Here is a 27,437-nt window from a genome sequence, read left to right on the forward strand (position 1 = left end):
ACGGGCATCGTGCCCCTAGGCGGGGCGACGGGCATCGTGCCCCCAGGCGGAGCGGCGGGCGCCGGACCTCCAGATGGAGCGACAGGTCTCGGGCCCTCAGGCGGAGCGGCGGGCGCCGGACCCCCAGGTGGAGCGACAGGTCTCGGGCCCTCAGGCAGAGCGGCAGGCGCCGGACCCCCAGGCGGAGCGACAGGTCTCGGGCCCTCAGGCGGAGCGGCGGGCGCCGGACCCCCAGGCGGAGCGACAGGTCTCGGGCCCTCAGGCGGAGCGGCGGGCGCCGGACCCCCAGGTGGAGCGACAGGTCTCGGGCCCTCAGGCGGAGCGGCGGGCGCCGGACCCCCAGGCGGAGCGACAGGTCTCGGGCCCTCAGGCGGAGCGGCGGGCGCCGGACCCCCAGGAGGAGCGACAGGTCTCGGGCCCCCGGGCGGAGCGGCAGGCACCGGGCCCCCGGGCGGGGCGGCAGGCACCGGGCCCCCGGGCGGGGCGGCAGGCACCGGGCCCCCGGGCGGGGCGGCAGGCACCGGGCCCCCAGGCGGGGCGACAGGCACCGGGCCCCCAGGCGGGGCGACAGGCATCGGGCCCCCAAGCGGGGCGACAGGCATCGGGCCCCCAGGAGGGGCGACAGGCATCGGGCCCCCAGGCGGGGCGACGGGCAACGTGCCCCCAGGCGGGGCGACGGGCATCGTGCCCCTAGGCGGGGCGACGGGCATCGTGCCCCCAGGCGGAGCGGCGGGCGCCGGACCTCCAGATGGAGCGACAGGTCTCGGGCCCTCAGGCGGAGCGGCGGGCGCCGGACCCCCAGGTGGAGCGACAGGTCTCGGGCCCTCAGGCGGAGCGGCGGGCGCCGGACCCCCAGGTGGAGCGACAGGTCTCGGGCCCTCAGGCGGAGCGGCGGGCGCCGGACCCCCAGGCGGAGCGACAGGTCTCGGGCCCTCAGGCGGAGCGGCGGGCGCCGGACCCCCAGGAGGAGCGACAGGTCTCGGGCCCTCAGGCGGAGCGGCGGGCGCCGGACCCCCAGATGGAGCGACAGGTCTCGGGCCCTCAGGCGGAGCGGCGGGCGCCGGACCCCCAGGTGGAGCGACAGGTCTCGGGCCCTCAGGCGGAGCGGCAGGCGCCGGACCCCCAGGAGGAGCGACAGGTCTCGGACCCTCAGGCGGAGCGGCGGGCGCCGGACCCCCAGGAGGAGCGACAGGTCTCGGGCCCTCAGGCGGAGCGGCGGGCGCCGGACCCCCAGATGGAGCGACAGGTCTCGGGCCCTCAGGCGGAGCGGCGGGCGCCGGACCCCCAGGTGGAGCGACAGGTCTCGGGCCCTCAGGCGGAGCGACAGGTCTCAGGCCCCCAGGCGGGGCGGCGGGCGCCGGATCCCCAGGCGGAGCGGCGGGCGCTGGACCCCCAAGCGGAGCAACAGGTCTCGGGCCCCCAGGCGGAGCGGCGGGCACCGAGACACCAGGCACGACAGTGGGCTCCGAGTCAACTGGTATGACCGCAGGCACTGGGTCAGACATTGGATGGTCTGGCTGGACAGCGGGCATCGGGTCACCAGGCATCAGGTCATTTGGCTCGACAGCGGGCACCGCGTCATCTGGCAAGGCAGTGGGCTCCGAGTCAACTGGTATGACCGCGGGCACTGGGTCAGACATTGGATCGTCTGACCGGACAGCGGGCATCGGGTCACCAGGCATCAAGTCATTTGGCTCGACAGCGAGCACCGCGTCATCTGGCAAGGCAGTGGGCTCCGAGTCAACTGGTATGACCGCGGGCACTGGGTCAGACATTGGATCGTCTAACTGGACAGCGGGCATCGGGTCACCAGGCATCAGGTCATTTGGCTCGACAGCGGGCACCGCGTCATCTGGCAAGGCAGTGGTCTCCGAGTCAACAGGCACGACAGTGGGCACCGGGTCATCAGGTACCGGATTGTCTGGCTCGACAGCGGGCATCGGGTCATCAGGTATGACAGCGGACACTAGGTCACCAGGCATCAGGTCATTTGGCTTGCCAGCGGGCACCGCGTCATCTGGCAAGGCAGTGGGCACCGAGTCACCAGGTACGACAGCGGGCTCTGAGTCAATTGGCACGACAGCGGGCACCGGATCAGGTACCGGATCATCTGGATCAACAGCGGGCATCGAGTCAACTGGCCTAATAGGATCGTCAGGCTGGATCAGTTCATCATGCTGGGTAGAGGCATTAGGCCGAGTAGAGGCTTCAGGCCGAGTAGAGGCATCAGGCCGAGTAGAGGCTTCAGGCTGAAGAGAGGCATCAGGCCGAGTACAGGCATCAGGCCGAGTACAGGCTTCAGGCCGCGTAGAGGCTTCAGGCTGAGGAGAGGCTTCAGGCCGCGTAGAGGCTTCAGGCCGAGTACAGGCATCAGGCCGAGTACAGGCATCAGGCCGAGTAGAGGCTTCAGGCCGAGGAGAGGCTTCAGGCCGAGGAGAGGCTTCAGGCCGAGGAGAGGCTTCAGGCCGAGTAGAGGCATCAGGCTGCGTACAGGCATCAGTCTGAACCACGGAAGGCAGGCTCACCGGTTTGGATACTGGCAGGATGGTATTGGTTGGAAAGAATTTTCGCTTTTTTCTGGTTTTAACTACTGGAGCACTGCAAGTAAATGCAGGTCTGCAAACGAATGGAGCAGCTGGAGACAGAGAAGAACTGGAGGATGGAACAGGAGAGGGAGCAGTTGCTACAGAGGGCTTTTTTACAGGGTTAAAGGCAGGATAGGTGCAGCGAGTGGGAACAGGGTACTGACATGCGGTAGATAGCCAAGTATACTGGGCTGTAACTGGAGGAGCTGGTGGGAATACAGGAGTAGAGTTAGAAGCAGGACTGGGTCTTTGTAAGCTGACTGAGGCTGGGTGCAACAAATCTGTCCATGTCTGCAGTAGGGGTTGAACAAAGCTGAGCTTACACAAAGTCTGTCTGGTCAATGACTGCACTGCGTTTATACAATCTCTCAGTGTCTGTGGTGAACATGTGGAATAACGCTCCAGAAAGTAACCCACATCATCCTCTAATAACCACACCAGGGACTCTACCTGGTCTGCACTAAATGGTGGCAAAAATTCATCCCTGCATTCGGGGGAACCAGATGAAACCAACTCTGCACAAACCTCAATCAATGGCTGCAGCTCAGAGAACACTGTGCCCTGATCTACTAGAACATGAGCGAGCCGTATACATTCTAGTAGTTGATCCCGGGTATACTCCTTCAGAGTTTGATAAGCATACTCCCTGTCATCAAACACTAGCAGATATAAATACTCAACCTCCTCAAGATCCATCCTTCCCATCAACAAGCCAAGATGGCTTCCCTGTGCAGCCACTTCTGGTCAGGATTGGCCTTGGTGTAATGTCAGGGCTCCCAGGTATGACCAGAGGTGTGTGACTGAAGCAAGGAAACGCAGACCTCAGATATGTTATAAACAATATAATTTATTAACACTAACAGTACAAACATAAACGCAGTGCAATACTAAAACATAATACGGTGCAAACAAACCAAACCAAACCACCCACAGATAACAGTATATACAAGCAAGCGTCGTCAGGCAGGCCGGGTCAATATCAATTGGGCAGGTAGGTACAGGGGGAGCAAGCGGAGAATGGTCGGGGTCACAGGCCAGGTTCAGCAGGTGGCAAGCAGCATAGTACAGAGGGTCAGGCAGAGGGATGGTCCGGGTCACAAGCCAGGGATCAGAACAGGTAGCAAGCAGCGTAGTACAGAGGGTCAGACAGAGGGATGGTCAGGGTCACAAGCCAGGATCAGAGCAGGAGAAGTCAGCAAAGGAACAGAAACAGGATGCAGGACAGATACAGGGCCCAGGACAAACACAACACCAAGGCAGAGTCTGCAAGTCTGGCCATCCCTTAAATACACCAGTATCATCAGTTCCAGGTGTTAGCTGGCTGAAAGGTTGAGTCTCTGATTGCTGGGAGCACCCGCTGGCCAGCCCTGGTACTGCAGATCAAAAGGCAGGTGAGTCCCACCATTGCTGGCCAGTCCATTCCTAACAGTACCATAATCTTTGCAGTAACCTCTAGAAACCAATGGGTGAGCAATAAGGATGTGCAGTAACCTCTAGCAACCAATCACTGAGCGGTAAGGATGTGCAGTAACCTCTAGTAACCAACTGATGAGCATTAAGGATGCGCAGTAACCTCTGGCAACCAATCAGTAAGCAGTAATGATGTGCAGTAACTTCTAGCAACCAGGAGTGGTAAGGATGTGCATAACCTCTAGCAGCCAATGGGTGAGCATTAATGATATGCAGTAACCTCTAGCAACCACTCAGTGAGCGGTAATAATGTGCAGTAACCTCCTAGCAACCAATAAGTGAGCAGTAAGGATGTGTAATAACCTCTAGCAACCTATAAGTGAGCAGTAAGAATGTGCAGTAACCTCTAGCAACCAGTCAGAGAGCAGACATGTTGTGCTGTAACCTCTAGCAACTAATCAGTGAGCCATAATGTGTGCTGCAACCTTTAGCAACGAGTGAGTGAGCTGTAATGATATGTTGTAACCTCTGGAAACCAATCGCAATCGCTGCCTGATCTGCTGCAGTAAACTGATTTTGAGTTTAGCTGCTATTTATTGTATACCTCCGAGCAGATAGAGAGCAAAATTGCATAGGGGCAACTCTAAACTAGCTCCAAGATTAACCCACACAAGCCAACTTAGAGTTATGTGCAGCTCTTTTGTCAGTTGAGCTAGCAGAACTGATTCTTGAAGAAATGGACTTTGAGCCCGATGCATTTAAATGCTACACTGACAACAAAATTGGCTATATTCACAATACCTTCCAAAGAACTTATGTGTGTGTCTCAAACAGGGTTTGAGACATTAGAAAATACACTAAGCCAGATCAGTGGCACTACATTACCACTGGTCAGAACCCAGCAGATCACAGTACCAGACTAATTCAAGCAGCTTACCTGAAACATACCAACTGGTTCTTAGGCCCATAATTTTTATGTTGTGCAGATACAAGCGAGTCACCTTAATCCAAGGTATTTGAGCTCATTGAACCAAAGAGATCAGACCTGAAGTTACAGCCATAATGAATGCTAGGCTATTGGTTTCCATTTCAATAGACCCCGAGAGACTTGAATCCTACGCCAGCAATGCTCTTGACTCAGAAGGTTTGTGCAGTATTAGCACCACCTGGTGAGTTCATTTTAAAAGATCTTTTGCCAGTGGAAGCAGGTTCATGACTGAGGGACATGCAGAATATCGCAGCTAATACTTACCACCTAAATCTTAAAATAACCACCCCTTCAACCTTTCCCACCTAAATAACCACGTGACTCTCCTTTTGGTGTAAAATCGGCCACAGCAGCCCATTTATTTAACATAACTTGTACATAACACTTCTTACAGTACAAATAATAACTGCCAGTAATGATCCCAACCGGGTCCAAGGTCTTCGAAGGCACTGTTACTCACATCAATAACTCGGCTGTATCTGACACCCAATGGAAAGGTCCCCAGCCTCTACTACACCGCCTTGGGGACATACTACAGTTACGTAGTCCCAGATACAGCCAATGAACTCCCACGTTACCAACATGACCTTAGAATTGGGAAGGAACACCCATACCTAAGATGGGCCCAACCCATAATCCACCAAATTATCACTCCAGCACCGCCTTCAAAGAACCAGCGACCCCTGCCGACTGCCATGACAAAACAGAAAACCAGACAAACACCACAGGACACCAAATGCTGAGCAAGAAAAGAAAACAAATCAAGGAACCCACACAAACAAACAACAGGACAAAGACAAAAGGACAAACCAATAACCAAAGCAAACAAAAAAAAACAAAACAACAAACAGCTCCAGGGAGGGAGGGGGGAGAAAGCACACCCCCGTGCTGGCACAAGCTCCGACCAGAGGCGGCCTGACCAGTTGGAAACTCGGGCACTGCTCGAGGGCCCTGGGTTAGTAGGGGGCCCCATGAGATGCCCCTGGTACCTTTTTCATAGGCTTTTTTGAGTTTGGGCAAGGACACAGGGGCCCCATGATCCCCTATTGCCCGGGGTCCCCATGAGTTGTCAGTCCGCCCCTGGCTCCTACTGACCTCCAACAAGTCCCAACCCCTCTCCTCATCCTGGCAAGACCATCCCTCAAGCTCGCTTACTCCAATCAGGTGAGTAACCACCCCCACCTCCTGCATATACTCCCACCCCAATCTATTCTCCACCTCGTCTGCAAGCCCCAGTCATGCTGGCCCTCCCTTTTAGCTTCGCTCAGTCCAGGCCCTGACTGAACCTTGCTGATACCTTTTGGATGATGCAGAGGCTTTGCCCACAACCAGAGCTTCAAAAAGAGGAGGAGAGCACCAGTCAGGTATGTAATGCAGCCTCTTCTGCAGCCTCTTCTGCAACTCCGTAGACCCTTGCGGATGTCAATGGCTCCCACTGCTGCCTTTTTGTCCTGTGAGGAGAGAGAGAGCAGCATCACAGCTCTGGATTGAAATATCTCAGGTAAGCATCATGCTTTTTAGTGCAAGGTCCACTTCAACAGTAAAGCATGTAAAGTAGTCTTGAATGGGCAAGATATCTTGTGAAAACTACTACCTATATACTTTATTATTATTAATATTATTATACAGGATATCGTATATTGTATTGTATTGTTACTGTACTGTCTTGTGTACTGTCTCCCATTATAATGTACAGTGCTGAGCAAACCGTTGGCGCTATATAAATACTGTATAATAATAATATAGCACCAACAGTTTGTGCAGCACTTTACAGCATGAGGGCAGACAGTACAGATTCAATAGAATTCAACACAAGAGGAATCCGAGGATCCTGCTCGTTGGAGCTTACAATCTAAAAGGTTGGGTACTCCATGTTCTATCTTAAAGAAAGAAAGCTACCAAAAAAGAAGAAAGCTACCAAATGGGGATAGACAGCTAAAAAAATGTCAGAGTTTTATATATAAAGAAACTAAAACCTTTGGCTAAAATTGAATTTGAACCCATTTGGCATTTTTTATATCCCTCAGTGGACTCCGTTAGTGAGATTTCTGTGCTAGGTCTGCATAATGGTGGTGGCCATCGTGAGATATTTACACTCTCATTCTTGGATGATTTATTAGTTTATATAATTAAAAAAATGAAATAAGGAGGGCTGGTTTGTGTAATCGGGTGATTATGTCAAATGGAACCATAGTGCATCTCAATGCACTTGACCAGTGTCGGATTTATAGGGGGGCAAAAGGTGCAACTTCCCTAAGCCTCCTTGACAGAAGGAGCCCCCTCTAAACACAAATATTATAAAACAGTATAAAAATTATATAAAACAATACAAAATAAATAATAAAATAGTATAAAACATATAATAAAAAAAAAAATTATTTTTTTTATTAAATGTTACTTAGGAAGTCATGTTTTTCTTGCCATCATCTGTAAAAGTTTTTACTCTGGACTGGTATATTGTTTCACTTTTTAAAATAAATTTTGGCGGCTCAAACGAACCACACATAGAGTGCTTACACTCCTAACTACTTCAATACTGGACACTTTCACCCCCTTCCTGCCGAGGCCAATGTTCAGCCTTCAGCGCTGTCGAACTGACAATTGCATGGTCATGCAACACTTTAACCATGTGAAATTTTTATAATTTTTTTTGACAGATAGAGCTTTCTTTTGGTGGTATTTCACGACTTGCCTACTGGGCACTTATACCCCCTTCCTGCCCCGGCCAATTTTCAGCTTTCAGCGCTGTTGTACTTTGAATGACAATTGCGCAGTCATGCAACACTGTACCCATATGAAATTTTTATCATTTTTTTTCACACAAACAGAGCTTTCTTTTGGTGGTATTTATTCGCCACTGGGTGTTTTATTTTTTGAGCTATAAACAAAAAAAACAGCAAAAAATTAAAGAAAAAACAAACGTTTTTCTTTGTTTCTAGTATAAACTTTTTCAAACAGATAATTTTTCTCCACTGATGTGCGTTGATGAGGTGGCACAGATAGGCAGCACTGATGAGCTGACACTGATGAGGCGGCACTGATGATGCTGCATTGATATGCAACAATGATAGGAACTGATGGGCGGCACTGACTGGCGGCACTGCTGGGCACTTACTGGCGGCACAGATTGGCATTAACTGGTGGCACTGGTGGGCAGCACTGATGGGTGGCACTGCTGGGCACTGGTGGGTGGCACTGCTAGGCACAGGTTGGTGGCACTACTAGGCACTGATGGGCACAGGTGGGTGGCACTGCTGGACACTGATGGGCACAGGTGGGTGGCACTTCTGGGCACTTGTGGGCGGCACTGCTGGGCACAGGTGGGCAGCACTGGTGGGTGGCACTGCTGCGCAATGATCATGATCAGTGCCCTGATGATCGGTGCCAATCCGTCCTCTGACAATTGCCGGTTATCGGCAGTACTTTCCTCACGCTGTGAAAGCGGAAAATGCAGCCGATAACCAGCAACTGCATTTACCGGTGATCTGCTGTGTCATTGGACACAGCTGATCACGTGGTAAAAGGCCAATGTGATTGGCCTTTTACCACATCATGTGATCAGCTGTGGCTGTAGGACACAGCGATCACGGAGATCGCCGGGTGCGCAGCCCCGGGGGCGTGCGGGTGGGTGCGTTCTGGGAGGACGTCATACGCCCTCCCAGGACTGAACAACCACGCTGTAGCCGTCATTCGGCTATAGCGCGGTTGCTAAGTGGTTAATCACCACTGGGTTTTTTCTATTTTTTTGCTAAACAAATGAAAATTTTTGGGTAAAAAAAGTTTTTTTCATTTCTGTTATAACATTTTGCAAATAAGTCATTTTTATACCTCACTTATGTGTGCAGATGAGGCTGCACTGATGGGCATTGATAGGCTGTACTGATGGGGCTGCATTGATGAGGCTGCTCTGATGGGCACTGAGAGGCAGCACTGATGGGCACTGATAAGTGGAAATGATGGGCACTGAAAGGCGGTACTGATGGGCACTGATAGGCAGCACTGATGGGCACTGATTGGCACTGATAAACTGTACTGTTGAGCACTGAGAAGCTGCACTGATGGGCACTGATAATGATCAGTGCCCTGATTATCGGTGCAAACAAAGTTCTGACAGCCCTACACGGTACTGGCTGTCTCTTCCTCAAACAGACAAAACGGCTGCCAATAACCAGTAAGTCTGTTTACATGTGATCAGCTGTGATTGGACACAGTTGATCACATAGTTAAGGGACATCATGACTGGCCCTTTACTGTGATCTGTGATCAGCTGAGTCCAAAGGACACAGTAGTCACAGAGAACGCCCAATGTGCACTCCAGGGGACAGATGGGAGGTGCATTATGGGAGGATACCTAGAGACACCCTACCAGAACAAGAGAACCATGCTGTAGCAGTCTTTCATCTATAGTGTTGTACTAAGGTGGCCTATGACTGCATGTTGTGTCATGCATTTTAAGCACTTGCCTACTGGGCACTTATACCCCCTTCCTGCCCAGGCCAATTTTCAGCTTTCAGCGCTGTCGCACTTTGAATGACAATTGCGCGAACATGCAACATTGTACTCATATGAAATTTTTATCATTTTTTTCTCAAAAATAGAGCTTTCTCTTGGTGGTATTTACTCACCGCTGGGTGTTTCATTTTTTGCGCTATAAACAAAAAAAAGCAAAACATTTGAAAAAAAATGTTTTTCTTTGTTTCTACTATAAAATTTTGTAAACAGGTAATTTTTCTTCTTCACTGATGTGCATTGATGAGGCTGCACTGATGGGCACTGATAGGCAGCATGGATGGGCACTGATAGGCATTGATAGGCAGCACTGATGAGCACTGATAGGCAGCACTGATGGGCATTGATAGGTGGCACTGATAGGCTGCACTAATGAGGTGGCACGGATAGGCAGCACTGATAGGCGGTACTGACTGGTGGTACTGACTGGCGGCACTGAGTGGTGGCACTGCTGGGCTGCACTTATGGGTGTCACTGGTGGGCACAAGTGGGTGGCAGTGGTGGGCACTGCTGGGCACAGGTGGGTGGCACTGATGGGCACTTGTAGGTGGCATTTCTGGGCACTTGTGGGTGGAACTGGTGGGTGGCAATGCTGGGCACCAATCATCAGGGCACTGATCATTAGTGCCCTGATGATCAATGCCGATCTCTGCTCTGACAACTGACAGTTCTCAGCAGTACTTTCCTCATGCTCTGACAGCATGAGGAAAGTGCAGCCGAGAACCAGCAATTGCATTTCCCGGTGATCAGCGTGTCATTGGACACAGCTGATCACATGGTAAAAGGACGCTGTGATTGGCCTTTTACCACATCACGTGATCAGCTGTGTCTGTAAGACACAGCAATCACATAGATCACCAGGTGCGCGCCCCCGGGGGGTGCGCAGGAGAGTGCGTTCTGGGAGGACGTCATATGACGGCCTTCCAGAACTGGCTGGCAGCTGTCATTCGGCTACCTGTGGTCGGCAACTGGTTAAAAACTTGTGACTGTCATTGAGAATGTAAACCAAGCCCCAAACCTGAAGTGACCCAGGCCCACCAAGGTCTAAATCTGGCTCTACACATGACAACAGAAAGTTGATTTGACCTGCTTGCCTGCAATCCAAACTCACCTCAGAGGGCCCTCATGCATCTAAAGAAATGCAATGCAACACAGAGTAGGCCAAGCACAGCCTCTGAACTGTCATCTACACTACTCTAATAAAGTCAATAGGAATCCTCTGACCTGGGTTTGACATCAAATACAGAAGAACAACACCCATGTGCACAAGTTGGCCAGGAACACCCACAACTCCCAGTTGGGCATGAGCAGAATCTGGAATTATGGCAGAGAGATCTCATTTGTGGCGTATCCAAGACATATAGGCGAAGGTCTGACTCAGCCCACCAGACTCCACCTGTAAGTAACTCACCATTTTCGGGTGGTCCCCTTAAACATTTCATATATTTTGCGTACATAAATGTGCGTATGAAGTGTTTGTGTGGCTGCTACAAAACTCTGGGTGTGTCTTAGGTTTAAGTAAGAGCGTGGCCTCATTTGTACTCATGTCCTATGTGCGTGTGCCATGTGTGAATTCATAGTTGTACTTTGCAGCTGTGGCTCTATAATAACCCTCCAAGCTGAGGTAACCCCAATATGTTTGTGTTGTCGATCTCTTAGCTGAAGTATCCACACCCTACCTAAGTCTTTTGCTAACAGCCGTCTGTCAGGTCCCGCTTCTTGCCAAATGGGAAATCCGTCCATGTTCACCGAACGAAAATGATTTGGCAACTTCGAGCCAAATAAAAATGTTACACATCTGCCTGCGCAAATAAGTGGCTGAAAACTTTAACCTTGTGGAAATATGCCCTCCTATGGCCAAGTATATGAAATGCAGGCTTTGTTTGTTACAGGATCATTCCAGGCACAACTTCACATTGAATAAAGGATACCTAAAGTGAAAAGTCACTTACATGTGCATTCATTATGCTTTTGAATAAACAATTTGTAAGATAAAATGTTAAATAAATATTTGACGGCAGAATTGTTTTCTTGGTGCCCTGTTCAAATCATGCATGTGCAGTTCTGTGCGTCAAAATACAGCTTAAAGCACTATTAAACCCAAAAGCAAACATTTATCATATTGCAGCTTTGCAGCTTACCAATTCTTTTTTTTTTTTTTCCAAAAATATTTTATTAATATAAGAATAGACAAGATAGCATATAGAGCATGTAAAGCTATAAAGCACAGTCAGAACAAACACATGACATATTGCTTCTCGTTTCGCAGACAGGACTTAGTGTAAACTGTAATACAAAGCAATGTGGTGTAGAACGATACATCAAGCATACAATTCAGACGCTTACCAATTCTTATATGAGATGGCTGCATTTGTTTTCTTTTTTACGTTTTTAATTTCTTTATGTTCACTTGTTGACCTGGCCAGTAAGTCTGTTGTTTTTCAACAGAACAAGCTATACCTGCAAATGTATCAGTTTAGAGTGTTGAGACAAACAATTTACCACTGACAGGGGGACTAACAATGATCAGCTTTTATTTATCTATGTAAAACCTTTATCCTAAAAGAAAAATAAGAACATAATTGTCACTTTCTTTGAGCTCAGCCATCCATCTATAGGCAGGAAAGTGCTGTCTCCTCTACAGCAACAGATCACTGCAACATTTATATAGTGCTTGCCAAAAAAAGTGAGTAATACAGGTTAATGGTTGCTACACAGGTAAATGGAGGAGGGCTGGATCAGGACCTGTTTGACCTGATCTGGACTTCCCATAATGAGTAAAGATTTGAAAATTTAGTTTTGAAAAAAACTTTTTAATTAGAAATACTTGTACCCTTGTTTGTTCCTTGTGGATCCCTGGGTCACAACAAATGTGATGTATTGAATGACATTTCCATTTACTGCATGGGTTTCAAACACAAGCATGCGCTAAAAATATAAACTGCATTGCAAAACTCAGCTATTCTTTCTGTATTTAATTTGTAAAAAAATACTGCATACAGATATCTCTACTTGAATCCAACCTTCCTAGATGCCTTGCACCACTGCTAGTTTGCTCACAAAGATTGGGGACTTCCCCAATCCTTCTGAGCAACCCAGCAGTGGTGAAACGCATCAAGGAAAGTTGCTTTTATTTGGAGATATCAATGTGTGCAGTCTTTTTTTTTTTTACAAATTAAACACAGAAAGGAGAGCTATGTTTTGCAGTTTATCTTATTTTTTTTATACTTTTGACTGAGTGGAGATGGGCTGTGGTCACCAGCACCCAGGTTCTCTGCGTGGGATGAAAGCAGCAAGTCTGGAGCACAGCCATGGGTTTGGGAATGGGATAGAAGAATGCATTGCCATCATTCTAATTCCTGTCTGACTAAGCCAGACTTGAACACAGACTCATTGCTGGCAGTGGACTGATTCTGAGGTTAGGGTAGTAGCTTGTGACATACACTGGTGATATAGTGGCTGATGAAAATCAGTAGTTGGCAGCCCAGAAGAAGTCAGAATCTTCTAATATTTCTGCTGCCTATAAACAAGCCAACACTGTAAAATTCACAGCGCACAATTTCCAAGTCCGAATGCTCCAGCCATGCCATTTTGGAGTGACACGTACATAGTGTGATGAGTTGAAACCTGCAAAGTTTACAGTCTACCCAGCTTCCCAATTTGATGGTGGGCCCTGGAGATGACAAACACAATCTGGGAGTAACTACATGATCCCTGAACTATTAATCCTGATCTCTGAACTCTCTGTGTTATGTAATCCTGACTCCTGATCTTCAGAGGTAGGATTAAGTAACACAGAAAGTTCAAGGGTTAGGTTTTAGTAACAAAGAATTCAGAGCTTGAATTCTCTGTTTTGCATTACTTAATTCACAGATACATAGGGACACTGATCAGGTCATGGAATCATCTTGAGTGTGCAGAAGATCCAACAAGTCCATCCAAGGTCAAGGTCAGTGTATAAGCTCCCCTTCACTGACAGGAACTACAGCTGAAGTTCAGGAGCTGGTGAGAAGGTTCCTAACCCATCCTTTCCATTGTTTAACAGATACTGACACATAAGTTTACCACAATTTGCTTCTACCATCCCTTCAAGAATCCATCCAGCCAATCAGACCACTTGCAGATAATTTCATTGACTTTGTTAGTTCACCTCCTGAACCTTCATATCAATATAAATCTCCCTTTCTCCTCCCACTTGTTATTTTTTCTTTTACATTGAACTTTCCATACTATTCAAACTGACTTCAGTAATCTGCATAAGCACCTGATAGTTTAATCTGTTTCACAGCCTACTGATTTTAACTATTTTAACTATGAGAGAACCAGTGAAATCCACCAGTTGTGCATCACTGTAAGGGCCCCAACTAAGCTGGCAAATTATAATTGTTGTCCTCTGTCACAATAGGTTTTTTTTTTACTTGTGCCATTTGAATCAATTAAATTCTGGTATCCTTACACAGATAATCTGTTATCAATTGCATTGGGAAAACCTGCCTTGGACTCATATTAGGGGGACTTGGTGACGGCATAGTCAAAAAGGGGTCCTGTTACTACAATCTGGCTGTCACCACTGTGCCCTCAGTGTCCCTGCTAAGCTGATTTAATAGTTGGTAGCAATATCCGTTACCAGTTGTTCATTGCCTCATCTGTTACTGTTAGCGTACTGGGTCTCTGTATAGAATTAGGAGTTTGTACTTTTGCTTTTTCTTGCTGGATTGCTATCCTAGTGTAAGCTGATATTTGTGAATATAATCACAGCTTCACTTAAACTAGTGTCAATAATTCCTTGACAGGGGTGTGTCAGAGTGGCAGACGCAGTAATATTGGACATTTGGGCCCCGGGTCATACTCAGAGTGTGTAATCATTCTGCGGCTCCTATGGTGATGCACTGCATTACAATTTGACGTTGTAGTTGTGACAATATTGCACACGCATGTAGGATGCAGTTTGTTGTAGGTTTGACAATATTGCACATTCATGTTTGATGCACTTTATTGTGTTTGCCATTTAAAGGGATAGCACACCTAATTATTTTATGAAGCAAGGGCTATACTGCCTCCTACAAGAGAATTCAACCACAGGCATACAGTAGTGTGAAGGCCAGATCTCTTGAGGTTTCAACCCCTCCCACACTTCCACCTGCTCAGTTGTTGCAAACAGTCTAATGAGAAAATGAAAGCATATGGGAGGAGGGAGCTGTGTCTCACAGTGGACTGACTCACAGTAGAGAAAACTATTTTATGGGGAGTGTGAAAATCCCATTTCCCCTATTGCCCACTGAGGGACACATCTTTATTTATAACAAGCAACCAAGGGATGTCCAAAAGCAGTCTGATGGATGGACACACATAAAATACAGAGACAAAACAGCCCAACAAGACAAAACCCAAAACAAATGGAAAAACAAGGGCATTTAATAGCTGGTTGCAGAACCTTTTAGCTGGACCTAGCATCTCCAGAGGCAGAAACATTGCCCTTGTCAAACTTAGAGAATGTATTTTATCTTGCAGCTCATAGAACAGCACAACCTGTGGATGTCACTTATAAATAGTGGACTTGGAAGCCTGAGAATCTTTATTAGGACATTCTAAGGTAACAGAATTTGATGGAGGTTTTCGAGCATCAGCTAACTGATGAACAAAGTCTGTGACTTCCGACGTTCCTCAATGAAGACATATGTTCCAAAACACCCCCAGATAAAGAAACCATTTTTTTACATCTAGATGTTATCTGCTGTTAAAATCTGCCTGCCAGTTCTCTACCTTGGGGATGTGCACCATGGAGATTTCTGGAATATGACACTCTCAGGACAAGATAGATTCTACATCCTATACTTCACAACATTCCAGAATGCCGATTTGATATTTGCTGAATGAATGTCCATTAGGCGTCACTGAGACACAGGAAGACATAAGGTGAAAAATTGACAGAGAACAGAGGTGATACAACCTCTCGAACACATGCATTGAGTATACAAGCTTTCCAAATCTCCATGAAAGACATCAGATGTTCCTCCACCTCTGAAGGTGCATACTGAGGTAGATTTATCTGCAGGTTTTGAAATTTTAGTCTGCCAATGACATTTAGACTTCCCTGTGCCAAAGGGAGTGGAAGAAAACTTATGGAAGAAACTGGAACCTGATTTGTAGGGACAATTTTGATGCAGAATAGGAAAGTGTTGACCTGTGCCATTGATACTTATGTTTGCCTAGCTGTGGTAAGTGAGCACCAATTCCCACACCGTTTTATTTTTTGTTTGTTTTTTTTATGATTTCATCCAGCAAACTACCAAAAAGGGTTGTCGTAACAAAGCCTCCTGACATTGCTGCTCTACCTACCAGCATGATCTGCGGATCTGGAGAGAAGAAAGGGTTGCTCAAGCCATTGCCATGTTGCCATACCATGTTGCACATTAAGCTCAACACAGCAGTTATCTGATCAGTGCAGTCAATAAAATAAGGATAGTGATGAGCTGAACACCCCCCTGTCCAGTTTGCTACCGAAAGTTTGACCACGAACTTCGAACTGGGCAATTCACTAAGCGGTATCTTACCTCATCTGATTATGTGGTATGATACCGCACAGCTACTAAGATACCGCATGAGTTATATTATTAAGTCATGAGGTATTTTAGTAGTGAAAACATTCTTTATAGTTTCAGCTGTCAGCTGGGTTCCCCACTGACAGCTGAATGTAAAAAGAATTGCCAGCATTGCCCATCGATTAAAAGTGTTTTTTAAAAACACGTGAGGCCCCCCTCATCCATACCAAGCCCGTCGAGTCTGGTATAGATTTTGATGGGAACCCCCACGACAAAACAAAAAAAATTTGTGTGCCCCCCCCCCCAAAAAAAATTCCTGTCTGACCCTTATCCAAGCATGCAGCCCAGCAGGTCAGTGAACCATACTAGGCCTCATGCCCTCAACATAGGGGAGGGTGCTTTGGGGGGCTACATGTCTTGCAAAAAAAAAAAAATCACAATAACTGTATGTTAGTTGGTTTGTGTGAAAGGTGTGAAAGGTCTTCATCAACATTTTTTGGAAAATGAAGAAATTTAAAAAAATAAAAAAATTCACGATTTTTTTTTAAAATACTGCCATCAACTCCTTTTTGTTCAGCATTGTTGTATTATGCTACACTGTCTTTTTCCAGAGCAGCCTGTATTTCTCTTGAGGTTACCTGTGTGTTTTCTTTGTATCCCGAACAATTCTTCTGGCAGTTGTAACTGCATTCTTTCTTAGTCTTCCTGACCTTGGCTTGGTATCAAGAGATTCCTAAATGTTCTACTTCTTAGTAAGTGATTACACAGTGCTGACTGCCATATTCAAGGCTTTGGATATCTTTTTATATTCTTTTCCATCTTTGTAAAGTTTTGTTACCTTGTTACACAGGTTTTGACAGTTCTTTTCTGCTCCCCATGGCTCAGTATCCAATCTGCTCAGTCCATCCACATGAGAGCTAACAAACTCACTGACTATTTATATACAGACACTAATTGCAATTTAACAAGTCAGAGATGTGGGAAATTAAAATGTAATTGCCATTTTAACCCGTTTGTGTCACCTTGTGTGTCTGTACCAAGGCCAAACATTCCAGGGTATGTAAACTTTTGATCATGGCCATTTGGGTGATTTCTATTATCATTATGATTTGAAAAGGAGCCAAAAAACTATGTGATAATAAACGGCTTCATATGATCACTATCCTTAAATAAAAGACAGTTTTTGATATGGTCAGTTATATTTTCAATTTCAATGCAAAATTTCACAATTTCTGCCAGTGTATGTAAACTTTTCAGCACAACTGTACTACTGAAAGTGTTTTGTTACATCTGTTCCTGTATACAATACCTGTTGATCTGTTGACCATGTCAGTTATTTATAGGTGCCTTTTGTCCTGTTCACTCTCACTGTGTTATCTCAAGAAGTCTAATCAGCCTTCTCAATTCTTATCTTGGACCACACAACAATTCCACCCTGTAGTAGGGATGAGGAGTGCAAGGGGTTGCAGTTTAGCAGAAGACAACTACACAGGCCTGACACAATTTTTTTTTTTTTTTGCAATTTCAGTCCAGAAAAGGCACTGTGTTTTCAGCCCAAAACAGGAAATTATGAGATGAGTGCACTTCTGCCAGATCAACAGGTATTGTTCTATAAGTGCAGAATCTTTAGAGGGATAAAACAAATGTGCATGTATTGCAGTTATGTACTGTTTTGTTTTTAATTTTGCCATGAAATTCACTTTAAAACACTATGTACCAAAGGGTTGTGCTGTCCTAATCATCACACCTGTATAAGCTCTTGGACATCCCATGCCAAAACATTGGACATTTTCATCCATTTTTTCAGCTAGAAAACTCTTCTGGAAAGAGTCTGGCAGTGTCTGTGGGAACTTATGCCCATTAGGTTGAAAGAGAATGTTTAAGTCAGATACTGCTGTGAGACAAGAAGTCCTGGAATGCAATCGGAATTCCAATTCAAACCAAAGATGTTCAATAAGGTTGAGGTCAGGGCCCTGTACAGGTCACTTGAGTTCTTCCAAATACATCAAATTCCTTCATCATAGGCTTGTTTTTTCCCTGAACTGTTATCACAATGTTGAAAGCACACAACATTTTAGAGTTAACAGTACCCATCACCTGAAACACCTTCAGAAACAATATCATTATTCTCCAAAGAATAATCCATACACATTCACCATAGACATCCACTACTTCATTTTCCTATAATCTATTTTTCAGGAAATTGTTTCTTACTATGGTTTTTTTGCCTCCTGGTAACGTCCTCCACAAGCTCCTATACCTTTTGTTTTTTCACATTTTTTCCCATTCCGTTTGTTTGGAATGATCAGTGCACATTTGTAGGCTGGTGTAAACTGCATTTCACTGTTCTGCTGTGTTTTGCCTTTCTTAATTACAGTATTTTTTGGCGTATAAGACTACTTTTTATACTTAAAAATATACCCCAAAAATTGGGGGTCGTCTTATACGCGGGGTATAAAATGTGAACCTTGAGTTTGTTTGGGTCAAGCTGGCTGGATGTGTGGTAATACTGTACATGCAGTATACCGTGCTGAGCCAAACTGGCTCAAAACAAATGTCCCTATGACAGATTGATCTGTCAGCCTACTGGATGTGTGGTATATACAGTATACTGCGCTGAGCCAAGCGGTTTCAAAACGTACTGGTACGTCCCTACTGTAATCAGACCGCTGGATGCGTGTATGTACGGTAGCTGCGGCTACATACAGTATACACTGGGCCAATCACGGTGAGCGATGTATTCTACTAATGAAGTCAGAGAGGTGGGCTGATGATGTTACAACCTCAGCCAATCCGAGCAGGCTTTGTATTCATTAGTAGAATACATCGCTCGCCTTGATTGGCCCAGCGTATACTGTATGTAGCCTCAGCTACTGTACATACACACATCCAGCGATCTGATTACCGCAGGGACGTACCGGTACATTTTGAAACAGCTTGGCTCAGTATACTGTATATACCACACATCCAGCGGGCTGACAGATTAATCTGTCATAGGGAAATTTGTTTTGCGCCGGCTTGGCTCAGCACAGTATACTGTATGTACATTACTGCACATCCAGCGGGCTGTATATATACTGTATACTGTATGTAGCCGAAGCTACCTTATTACCGCACATCCAGCGGGCTGTATATATACTGTATACTGTATGGAGCCGAAGCTACCTTATTACCGCACATCCAGCGGTAACCATCTGATTTGGAATTTGATCCATATGATGACTGTCTTACAAATGTATCACAAGATGTCATTCATGAATTTATGATGTCAGAGGATGAACATGAGGATTTTGAAGGATTTTAAGTACCGGTAAGTCATAACCATTTCAATTAAAAAATCTGATGTTTTTAAATGGTGTTGCCTCGGAAGGGGGGTAGTCTTATACGGCGAGTATAGCCCAAAACCTATGTTTTACCTGGAAAATTAGGGGGTCGTCTTATACACCCAGTCGCTTTATACGCCGGAAAATACGGTACTATGGTGTAATGGCACTTTAAATATTCTGGCTAAATGCTGCAAGGGTTGGGTCATGTGTGACTTCTTGCCCTGCAGATGTGTCATATCCTGTGTCTTGGAGTATAAGTATCTGCAGAGAACCGCCCCAGAAAGAGTCCTATAGGAGTAGAGATGTGAGGACCTCCTGCTGTGATATGATTTCTGCTCTTCATTTCATTTACCCTTCGATGGGCCCATTCTACATGGAATCCAGGATTCATGGATTTTTGTTATTAGGGACATTTAGTCAATGCAGGTATGGGCTGCAATATGTTCCTTATGCACATTATCTTTTGTGAAACTGCTAGGAACAGTTTTATGTTACAGCAGCACAGCCACTGCTACCTCCGCCAACTTATGTGAACTGGTTGCACATGTACATGAAAATTGATGAGAGATATATCTGTATTTTCCACGTGCCCCAGTAAAAATGTTAGTGTTTCTACCTAACATACTGTAAGTACCTAAGGCTGCATTCATACTTGAGCGTAGTGAATTTGAGTGTTTTTTTGCCCACAATTTTGTGTGTGATTTTGCTGGTTTTCATACAGCATCTTTAGGTGTTTTTGAGCTTTGGCTTTTTTTTTTTTTTTTTTAAACAAAAAGGGATCTGAAATTAAATACAGGCAGGCACCTTTTAGACCTAGGTGCATTTGCATTTTTGTTTTTTTAAAAAAGGAACAATGTTTAAATTACAGAAATCCACGGAAGCTATCAGAATGTATCTTTCATTTGAACTCTGTAGACTGTATTCTGCTTACAGTATTTTATTTTCACTTTACTGATGTTAATTGTCCCTAAATAGAACTGCTATGCAGGGGCGTCCCTAGGGTTGGTGTCACCCAGTGCGATTACACAGAATGGATCGGATCTGCGGATTGAGTCTGCGGAGTCCGATCCATTATGCTCCCCAATCCGCAGAACCGATCCATCCTGTGGGGATCGTCGGCATGCAACCTATACAGGGTGACACCGGACCCGCTCCAAGAAAAGGTAAGTTGTAAAGAAAGCCAATGATCCCCGCAAGATGGATCGTATCTGCAGATTGGGGAGCATAAAGGATTGGACTCCGATCCATTATGCTCAATCCGCATATCCGATCCATCCTGCAGGTATCGTCGGCATTCTTTACAACTTACCTTTTGGTGGAGCGGGTCCGGTGTCACCCCATGCGGTAGGTGTCACACGGTGCAGTGCGCACCTCCGCACCTACCTCGGGACGCCACTGCTGCTATGTAACCAGATGTGTCACATTTACCAGCCCCTTCCTTTCCCAAATAAACACAATGAGTGATTGGTACTGACCACTCACTGTGTTCGTTCATAACTGAAGCATAGCTGAAGTATGTTTTTTTTGGGGAAGGGGGGGGGGGCTGTCAGGTCGGCTGTATTGGGCCCCATGGTTTCTAACAGTAGCTCTGACACAGTATATGTCCTTATGATGAAGTTACCTGCATCGACATTAGTCACCCAGTGTCACAGTTCTTTTTGAATCCATCTATATATAATCATTTTTTAATTTTTAAAAATCTCAGAAATCCACAGTAAATACATAATCCTGTATAATGCAAGCAGTGAGAAGGCTGGCACAAGAAGATCATTTTCCACAATTAAATGTCGGCCCATGACTTTATCAGGTCAAACAGATTTACAGTTTGATGTTTTTTTCGTTTCTTGAAAAGATGTGGCTTATTTTATGTACTGAGTAACATAGCTAATGGAAACGTAGAGAAATCTGTACAAACTGGTGGACAGACAGCAGGAAACAATACTGAGAGTGCTGGGAGATTGCAAAGCATGCACTGCTAGGAGGAAGCATATGTGGAAGGTCATGGTGGGTATGGTGTGTTAGGAAAGTATGGTAAGTGCGTTGGTGAGGGTCTGCAGTTCATCTCTTAGATCCTCCAGGGAACTTTGAATCCGACTAGGTCTGTCCAGAACCTCGATGCTCAAAGTATATGGGTTATATCGCACAGCAAAAGGCCTCTTAATACGAGATGCATAATTCCTGTTGCAAGAGAAATAATGTATGTGAATTAAGTCCAGGAATAAATATTGTACTTAAAACAATCACCATAGGCAACAATCTTTTGCAGGAAAATGAATAACACTGAGAATTTGACATATTGCCTCTTCAAGCACTATTGAATAAGTACTGGATTGTTACCTATACCTTGCATGTTAGCTGTTTTATAATCATCACTAGCGCTCGCCTGTATACAACATATGTACATTTTCTCCATTATTGTCTTACTGTGTCCCTTTGTGGAGGTAGCCATCTTGGTGGAGGAACAGAGCTTTGCTTTGTCATATCTGTACAGTCTCTGGCTTTTTTCTATGAAATAATACACTGTAATTTTGATATCCTGATTACAACGTGGCTGGTTTCTCACTCAGAAAATGTGACCTCAATGAATACAAAGCTTCTTCTAAATTGGTTGACGTAGGGATCATGACCTCATTTGCTTGCCTCTTCACCTCAGTCAAATTGAGGAAGCCTTGTATTCATTCAGGAATGAAAAGCTTCCTGTGAATGACTCGATTTTGTTCTGGGAGCAGGACAGGAAGACCCTATTTATTTCAATGAATGGCCACTGTTCACATTTGAGCGTTTTGTCACCTGTAGCAAAACACTTGTTGCCCAAAAAAGTACAGGCTCTATTTTTCAGGCAGATTTGAGTGTTTTTGTCCCCGCATACTTGAATGGAAAATGCCTGAACAGCAAGAAATGAGCATTTTTTAGCGTTTTTTTTTTTAAGTGTTTTTCAGCTCAAACCCCTCCCCTTTTCTAGCATCACTCCACACTTTGTAAACACACATCATGTGATCAAAATGCAGGAGAGTCTGCTTCTGGAAGCAGAAATATTCATTGCTCTCATTCATGATCACCCCTGCATGTATTGTCACAGGCATCCCCATTTTAAGAGCCGGGCAAGAACCACCAGGGCCTGGGAGGAAGTGGGACAGCTTCCTGCCCGAGTGGAACAGCTAAACTGCTCCCCAGATGATGGAGAAAAGTACAGGACTTCCGTGTACTGCAATCATGTGCTTGATTCTGGTTTTCCTGTTGTATGTACCTAGGACACATCTACAGGTTTCTATTGACCACAGCAAAAAATTACTAAATTAAAAACATCTGAAAAAAATGCCTATAATATTTGCAAATCTGCTACAAGTGGATGCAGGATGTTAAAACAAATACAAGATGGCAGTATTCTGCAGAACAGTGCCATTCACACTCTGTATAGCAGCCCCATGGAATTGTATGCTGAACTACAGAACTTTGCTAAGGAACAGTGCAGTAAAGAACTACATTTCCCAGAGGAGCTGGCACGTGGGTGGAGGCGTAGATATATTACATATATATATATATGAAAGCCCGGGAAATTAGACAGAAAGTGAGAGGGGAGAGATCTGGAAATAAGAGTCCACTGACTGCAGGAGGACCTGACCAGGCCGCCGAAAGAGAGAAATCAAGGAGAGTCTGCTGATCGCTGACCTTGCTGCACTGTAGTTAAAGTTAATCAGCTAGCAGGTGACTGGATGGAACACTGGGGGTGGGAGCAGAGAGTGTGTGGAGGCCTTATTGAGAGAGAATGACTACGCCAGATGCTATCCTTCCAGTGAGAGAATCCCAGGGAACACTGACACCTGTTCCACCTTTGCTACTTTCCTGCACACAGATGCGGGCATTGCACATGTTATTAGAAGTTGCGGCCTAGTTTGTTTAGCTGCTATTGTTTACTACACTTATCACAGCCTTATCAGAACTGATAGTAGAACAGACGGTCCACAGGCCAAACAATCGCTGTGTCACCATCATCATCAATTCACTTTGCTAGGGAGGCCTTTTCCCTATTTTGTCAAAAGTCTTGTAGCCCAAAGAAGAGTTGCCCTGTGCCAACAATCACTGTTACCAGATTGGCCACTTGTTGCTTTAGATTCGCTATTGACTAGCGCCTTAAAGGAACATTAAATCTGTAAAATTGCTGCTTGCAGGGGGAGTGTTATTCTTTCTCTTTTTATTACACTGTTCCTCAAAGAGTTACAGTCCACACTTCTCTTCACTGTGCACCAACTGGGCCCCATCACACATGCAGAAGACTCTTCATTGCCTTTAACTAGTAGCCGACCGCAGATAGCCGAATGATGGCTTCACTGCGGCCGGCCAGTTCTGGGTGGACGTCATATGACGTCCCCCCAGAACGCGCTCTCCTGCGCGCCCCAGGGGGTGCGCACCCGGCGATCTCCGTGATCGCTGTGTCCTACGGACACAGCTGATCACGTGATGTGGTAAAAGGCCGATCCCAGCGGCCTTTTACCACTTGATCAGCGGTGTCCAATGACACGCTGATCACAGGGAAATGCAAGTGCCGGTTCTCGGCTGCACTTTCCTCACGCTGTCAGATCGTGAGGAAAGTACTGCCGAGAACCGGCAGTTGTCACAGCGGGGATCGGCACCGATCATCAGGACACTGATGATCGGTGCCCAGCAGTGCCACCCGCAAGTTCCGCCCACCTGTGCCCAGCAGTGCGCCCACTAGCTCCGCCCACCTGTGCCTAGCAGATCACCCACCTGTGCCCAGCAATGCACCCACCTGTGCCCAGCAGTGCACCCACCTGTGCCACTCTGCAGTGTCACACACCTGTGCCCAGAAGTGCCACCTACATGTGCCCAGAAGTGCCACCCACCTGTGCCCACCCACCTGTGCCCACCAGTGCCACCCACCTGTGCCCACCCACCTGTGCCCACCAACCAGTGCTGCCCACCAGTGCCACCCACCAGTGCAGCCCAGCAGTGCTGCCAGTCAGTGCCCAGGGGTTGTGCCAGTCAGTGCCGCCAGTCAGTGCCTAGCAGTGATGCCAGTCAGTGCCGTCTATCAGTACCCATCATCAGTGTCACCTATCAGTGCCGCCTATCAGTGCTGCATATTAGTGCCGCCTATCCGTGACACCTCATTAGTGCTGTCTATCAGTGCCGCCTATCCGTGCCACCTCATTAGTACTGCCTATCAGTGCCCTTTAGTGCTGCCTATCAGTGCCCATCAGTGCCGCCTATCAGTGCCCATCAGTGCTGCCTCATCAACGCACATCAGTGAAGGAGAAAAAATACCTGTTTGAAAAATTTTATAATAGAAACAAAGAAAAAAAATTTTTTTTTTTTAATTTTTTGCACTTTTTTTATTTATAGCGCAAAAAGTAAAGCGCCCAGCCTCACCAAAAGAAAGCTCTATTTGTGAGGAAAAAATGATCAAAATTTCATATGGGTACAATGTTGCATGACCGCGCAATTGTCAATCAAAGTGCGGCAGCGCTGAAAGCTGAAAATTGGCCTGGTAAGGAAGGGGGTATAAGTGCCTGGTAGGCAAGTGGTTAAAGACCATTGGTTGTTTTGGGGTAAAGAGCTCTTTTCCTTAATTCATGCAATCTCCTTGCGATCAGGTCCTGAGAGCCTAAAGTGAGCTAGTCTACCTGTTTGATAGTCCTAGCTACTTACTGGGGACTACAGTATAAGACTATCTCAGGTTGAAGGTATTGGGTTAGTTTCTGAAAAACAGGCGTGTTAATGCTAATTGAGATTCTGTGATAAGTGTTGTCTTTTCCTTACGTTTAAATCAACACAAGTAACAATTGATTTTAGACATCCCAGTTCTGTTCATGCTGTGTAACCAAACCATATTGAAGCTTGCTATAACCTTCTTACTAATTTACTTCAATCCGTGTGTGAATTCACTTTCTGGTTTGTTTCAGTTAAGAGTGTACTGTAGTGTCAGCAGGGGTTGGGCTTTCAGAGTGGGGTCCAGATCCACAGGGAACTCGAAAACAATTCAGCAACTCCTAAGGGGGTAGTGCTACATCAGTGTGAATGTAGCCTCAAGGAATCATCTCAAAGTATGGTCTTTAAATTCAACCTGTCTTAGCTCCCATCTTGGGACATATACTGTATACAGCTATGATATTAGGAGAGACAGCCTACAGCTAAAGGTACAACATTAAACCCGAAGGCCAGAATCACTCAGGACAGCTGGACACCCCCAGTGTGTAATCCAAAAAAGAAAAAAAAATGAAAGCTGGTCAGATGGAAAAAAACACTCTCAGATTTTCACAGCAGTCTTAAATAGTTAGTCACACAAAACAACTTCATGTAATGGATGGTAGATTGCATTGGTTGGTTGAAAAGTAATAGAACCCTCTCAAAACTGCCAAGTAATGGCCAGCATTACACTTTTTTCATATGCAGGAGCCAACTGTGCTGACATATTTAGGAGGACATTGTGACACTCAGCTACTTCTTACCTTAGCTTCTCCTTGGCATCAAAGAAGCTTTCTGAGACAAAATACACTGGCTGGTAATTCTGGTCCTGGTATGGCTGTACGGCTGCTTCATCTGGATTAAAAGGTCGAACTTCCGGCTCATCTGACAAAGAGTGCTGGAAAAGCAAAATGGCAGGTTGGGTCTTTTTTCACACATACAGGCACGGAATAAATTAAAAATAGGTTAAAGTGGAGTCTTAATACACTGTTGAAATGGATAGATCTGGATGAGTTAACTGCCAAAGGATTTGAAATTCTCTACAGCCATTCTTGTGATCTAGTGAAAAGCATTGTAAAAGCAATAACACAAAACTACTGTAAAGTCCACCTGAACATTTAGTGTAAATCAATTAAATACATTTCAGTACAAAATACAGTTTACTTTAGAAAGCAGCTGTAGCCTTAATTAGAAAGAAAAGCCTTGAACAGGCTTACAAGCATGCTGTGGAGAAGGGCCCATGCTCTCTGCATGGAATCAGTGGTCTCTCTGCAGAGGTGCAGCACATCCCTGCTGAGTGACAACTAGAGTTCTTTTTTTCCAGTCAGGCTGTGACTTTTCTGTAAAGAAATGAGCTGCAAGACTCGGCACCATTTTGTTTTGATGTACTGGAATGTATTTAGAGGCTTTTAACTGAAAGTTCAACTGGACTTTAAATTGTATCACAAATCTAAAGAATATTCCTCATTTAGGGCTCGCCTTATGCTAAATGCTCCATTTTAGTGTGCTGGCAGCTGTTAGTTTTGCCCTGTGGTGAGCTGCAGCGAGGAGGCGATGAGATATGTGATTAAGTGCATCATTTATTTATTTATTTTTATTTGTGAAGAGCACAAAGTGACACTACATTCATGTTTCTGAAAAGCAACATGGACTGTTGTGCTGCCATGTGGTAACATGCCACGCCATCCACTGTCTGCAGTTTTTCACATCATACAAGTCTAGTGGTGTGAGTTATATCAGCCCTGGTTCACAATGATGTGGTGCGGAATTCGCAGCATTTTCTTTGCGAATTCCACACTGCATCAGAATCGCACCCTGTTCATGTGAACATGTGTATGTTAAGTTAACAACACTCCAAAAGCGGTCCACAAAAAAACGCAGTGCGATGTGCAAAATCGGATTGCATAGTTGTGAATACCCATGCGATCCGATTCTAGTGCGGACCAAAAAAGGGTCCTGCACCTTTTTGGTGCGGTGCGGTTAGAGCCATACAAAACGTATGGCTCTAATCGCACCACACACAAATCGCATGTACTTGGCAGCACAGTGGCTAAATTGTTAGCACTTCCGTCTGGCAGTACTAGGGTCGTTGGTTCGAATGCCAGCCATGGCACCACCTGCCTGGAGTTTGCATGTTCTCCCTGTGCCTGCGTGGGTTTCCTCCCACACTCCAAAGACATGCTGGTAGATTATTGAATCCTGTCTAAATTGGCCCTTGTATGTGTATGTATGAATGTGAGTTAGGGACTTTAGGTTGTATGCCCCTTGAGGGTTAGGGACTGATGTGAATGTACAACATATATGTAAAGCGCTGTGTAAATTGACGGCACTACATATGTACCTGTAATAATGTGATTGCACAGAAATGCGGTGC

General features: G+C 46.0%; 2 protein-coding genes across 5 annotated transcripts in view; both read right to left on the reverse strand.

Annotated features, from left to right (window-relative positions):
• The window catches only part of INS (insulin), a 77,999-nt gene extending 72,911 nt beyond the window's left edge, over positions 1 to 5,088 (reverse strand). For 2 of the 4 annotated variants that reach the window (XM_089655085.1, XM_089655082.1), the window contains exon 1: positions 4,933 to 5,088. The gene's annotated coding sequence lies outside the window, so the exon portion shown is untranslated. The remainder of the gene's footprint in view (positions 1 to 4,932) is intronic. The other 2 variants (XM_089655083.1, XM_089655084.1) reach the window with 2 other exon arrangements.
• A 16,057-nt stretch (positions 5,089 to 21,145) lies between these two features.
• The window catches only part of TH (tyrosine hydroxylase), a 93,304-nt gene continuing 87,012 nt past the window's right edge, over positions 21,146 to 27,437 (reverse strand). The window contains exons 12-13 of the mRNA XM_089654951.1: positions 25,828 to 25,961; positions 21,146 to 21,538 (exon numbers count right to left, since the gene is read on the reverse strand). Of these exons, the coding sequence (XP_089511077.1) occupies positions 21,379 to 21,538; positions 25,828 to 25,961 (294 nt within the window). The 3' untranslated portion in view covers positions 21,146 to 21,378. The remainder of the gene's footprint in view (positions 21,539 to 25,827; positions 25,962 to 27,437) is intronic.

The sequence above is a fragment of the Staurois parvus genome, unplaced genomic scaffold, assembly GCF_062004578.1.
Source record: "Staurois parvus isolate SC_StPar_1 unplaced genomic scaffold, SC_StPar_1.0 ptg000818l, whole genome shotgun sequence".
In the NCBI taxonomy this organism is placed as follows: Eukaryota; Metazoa; Chordata; class Amphibia; order Anura; family Ranidae; genus Staurois; species Staurois parvus.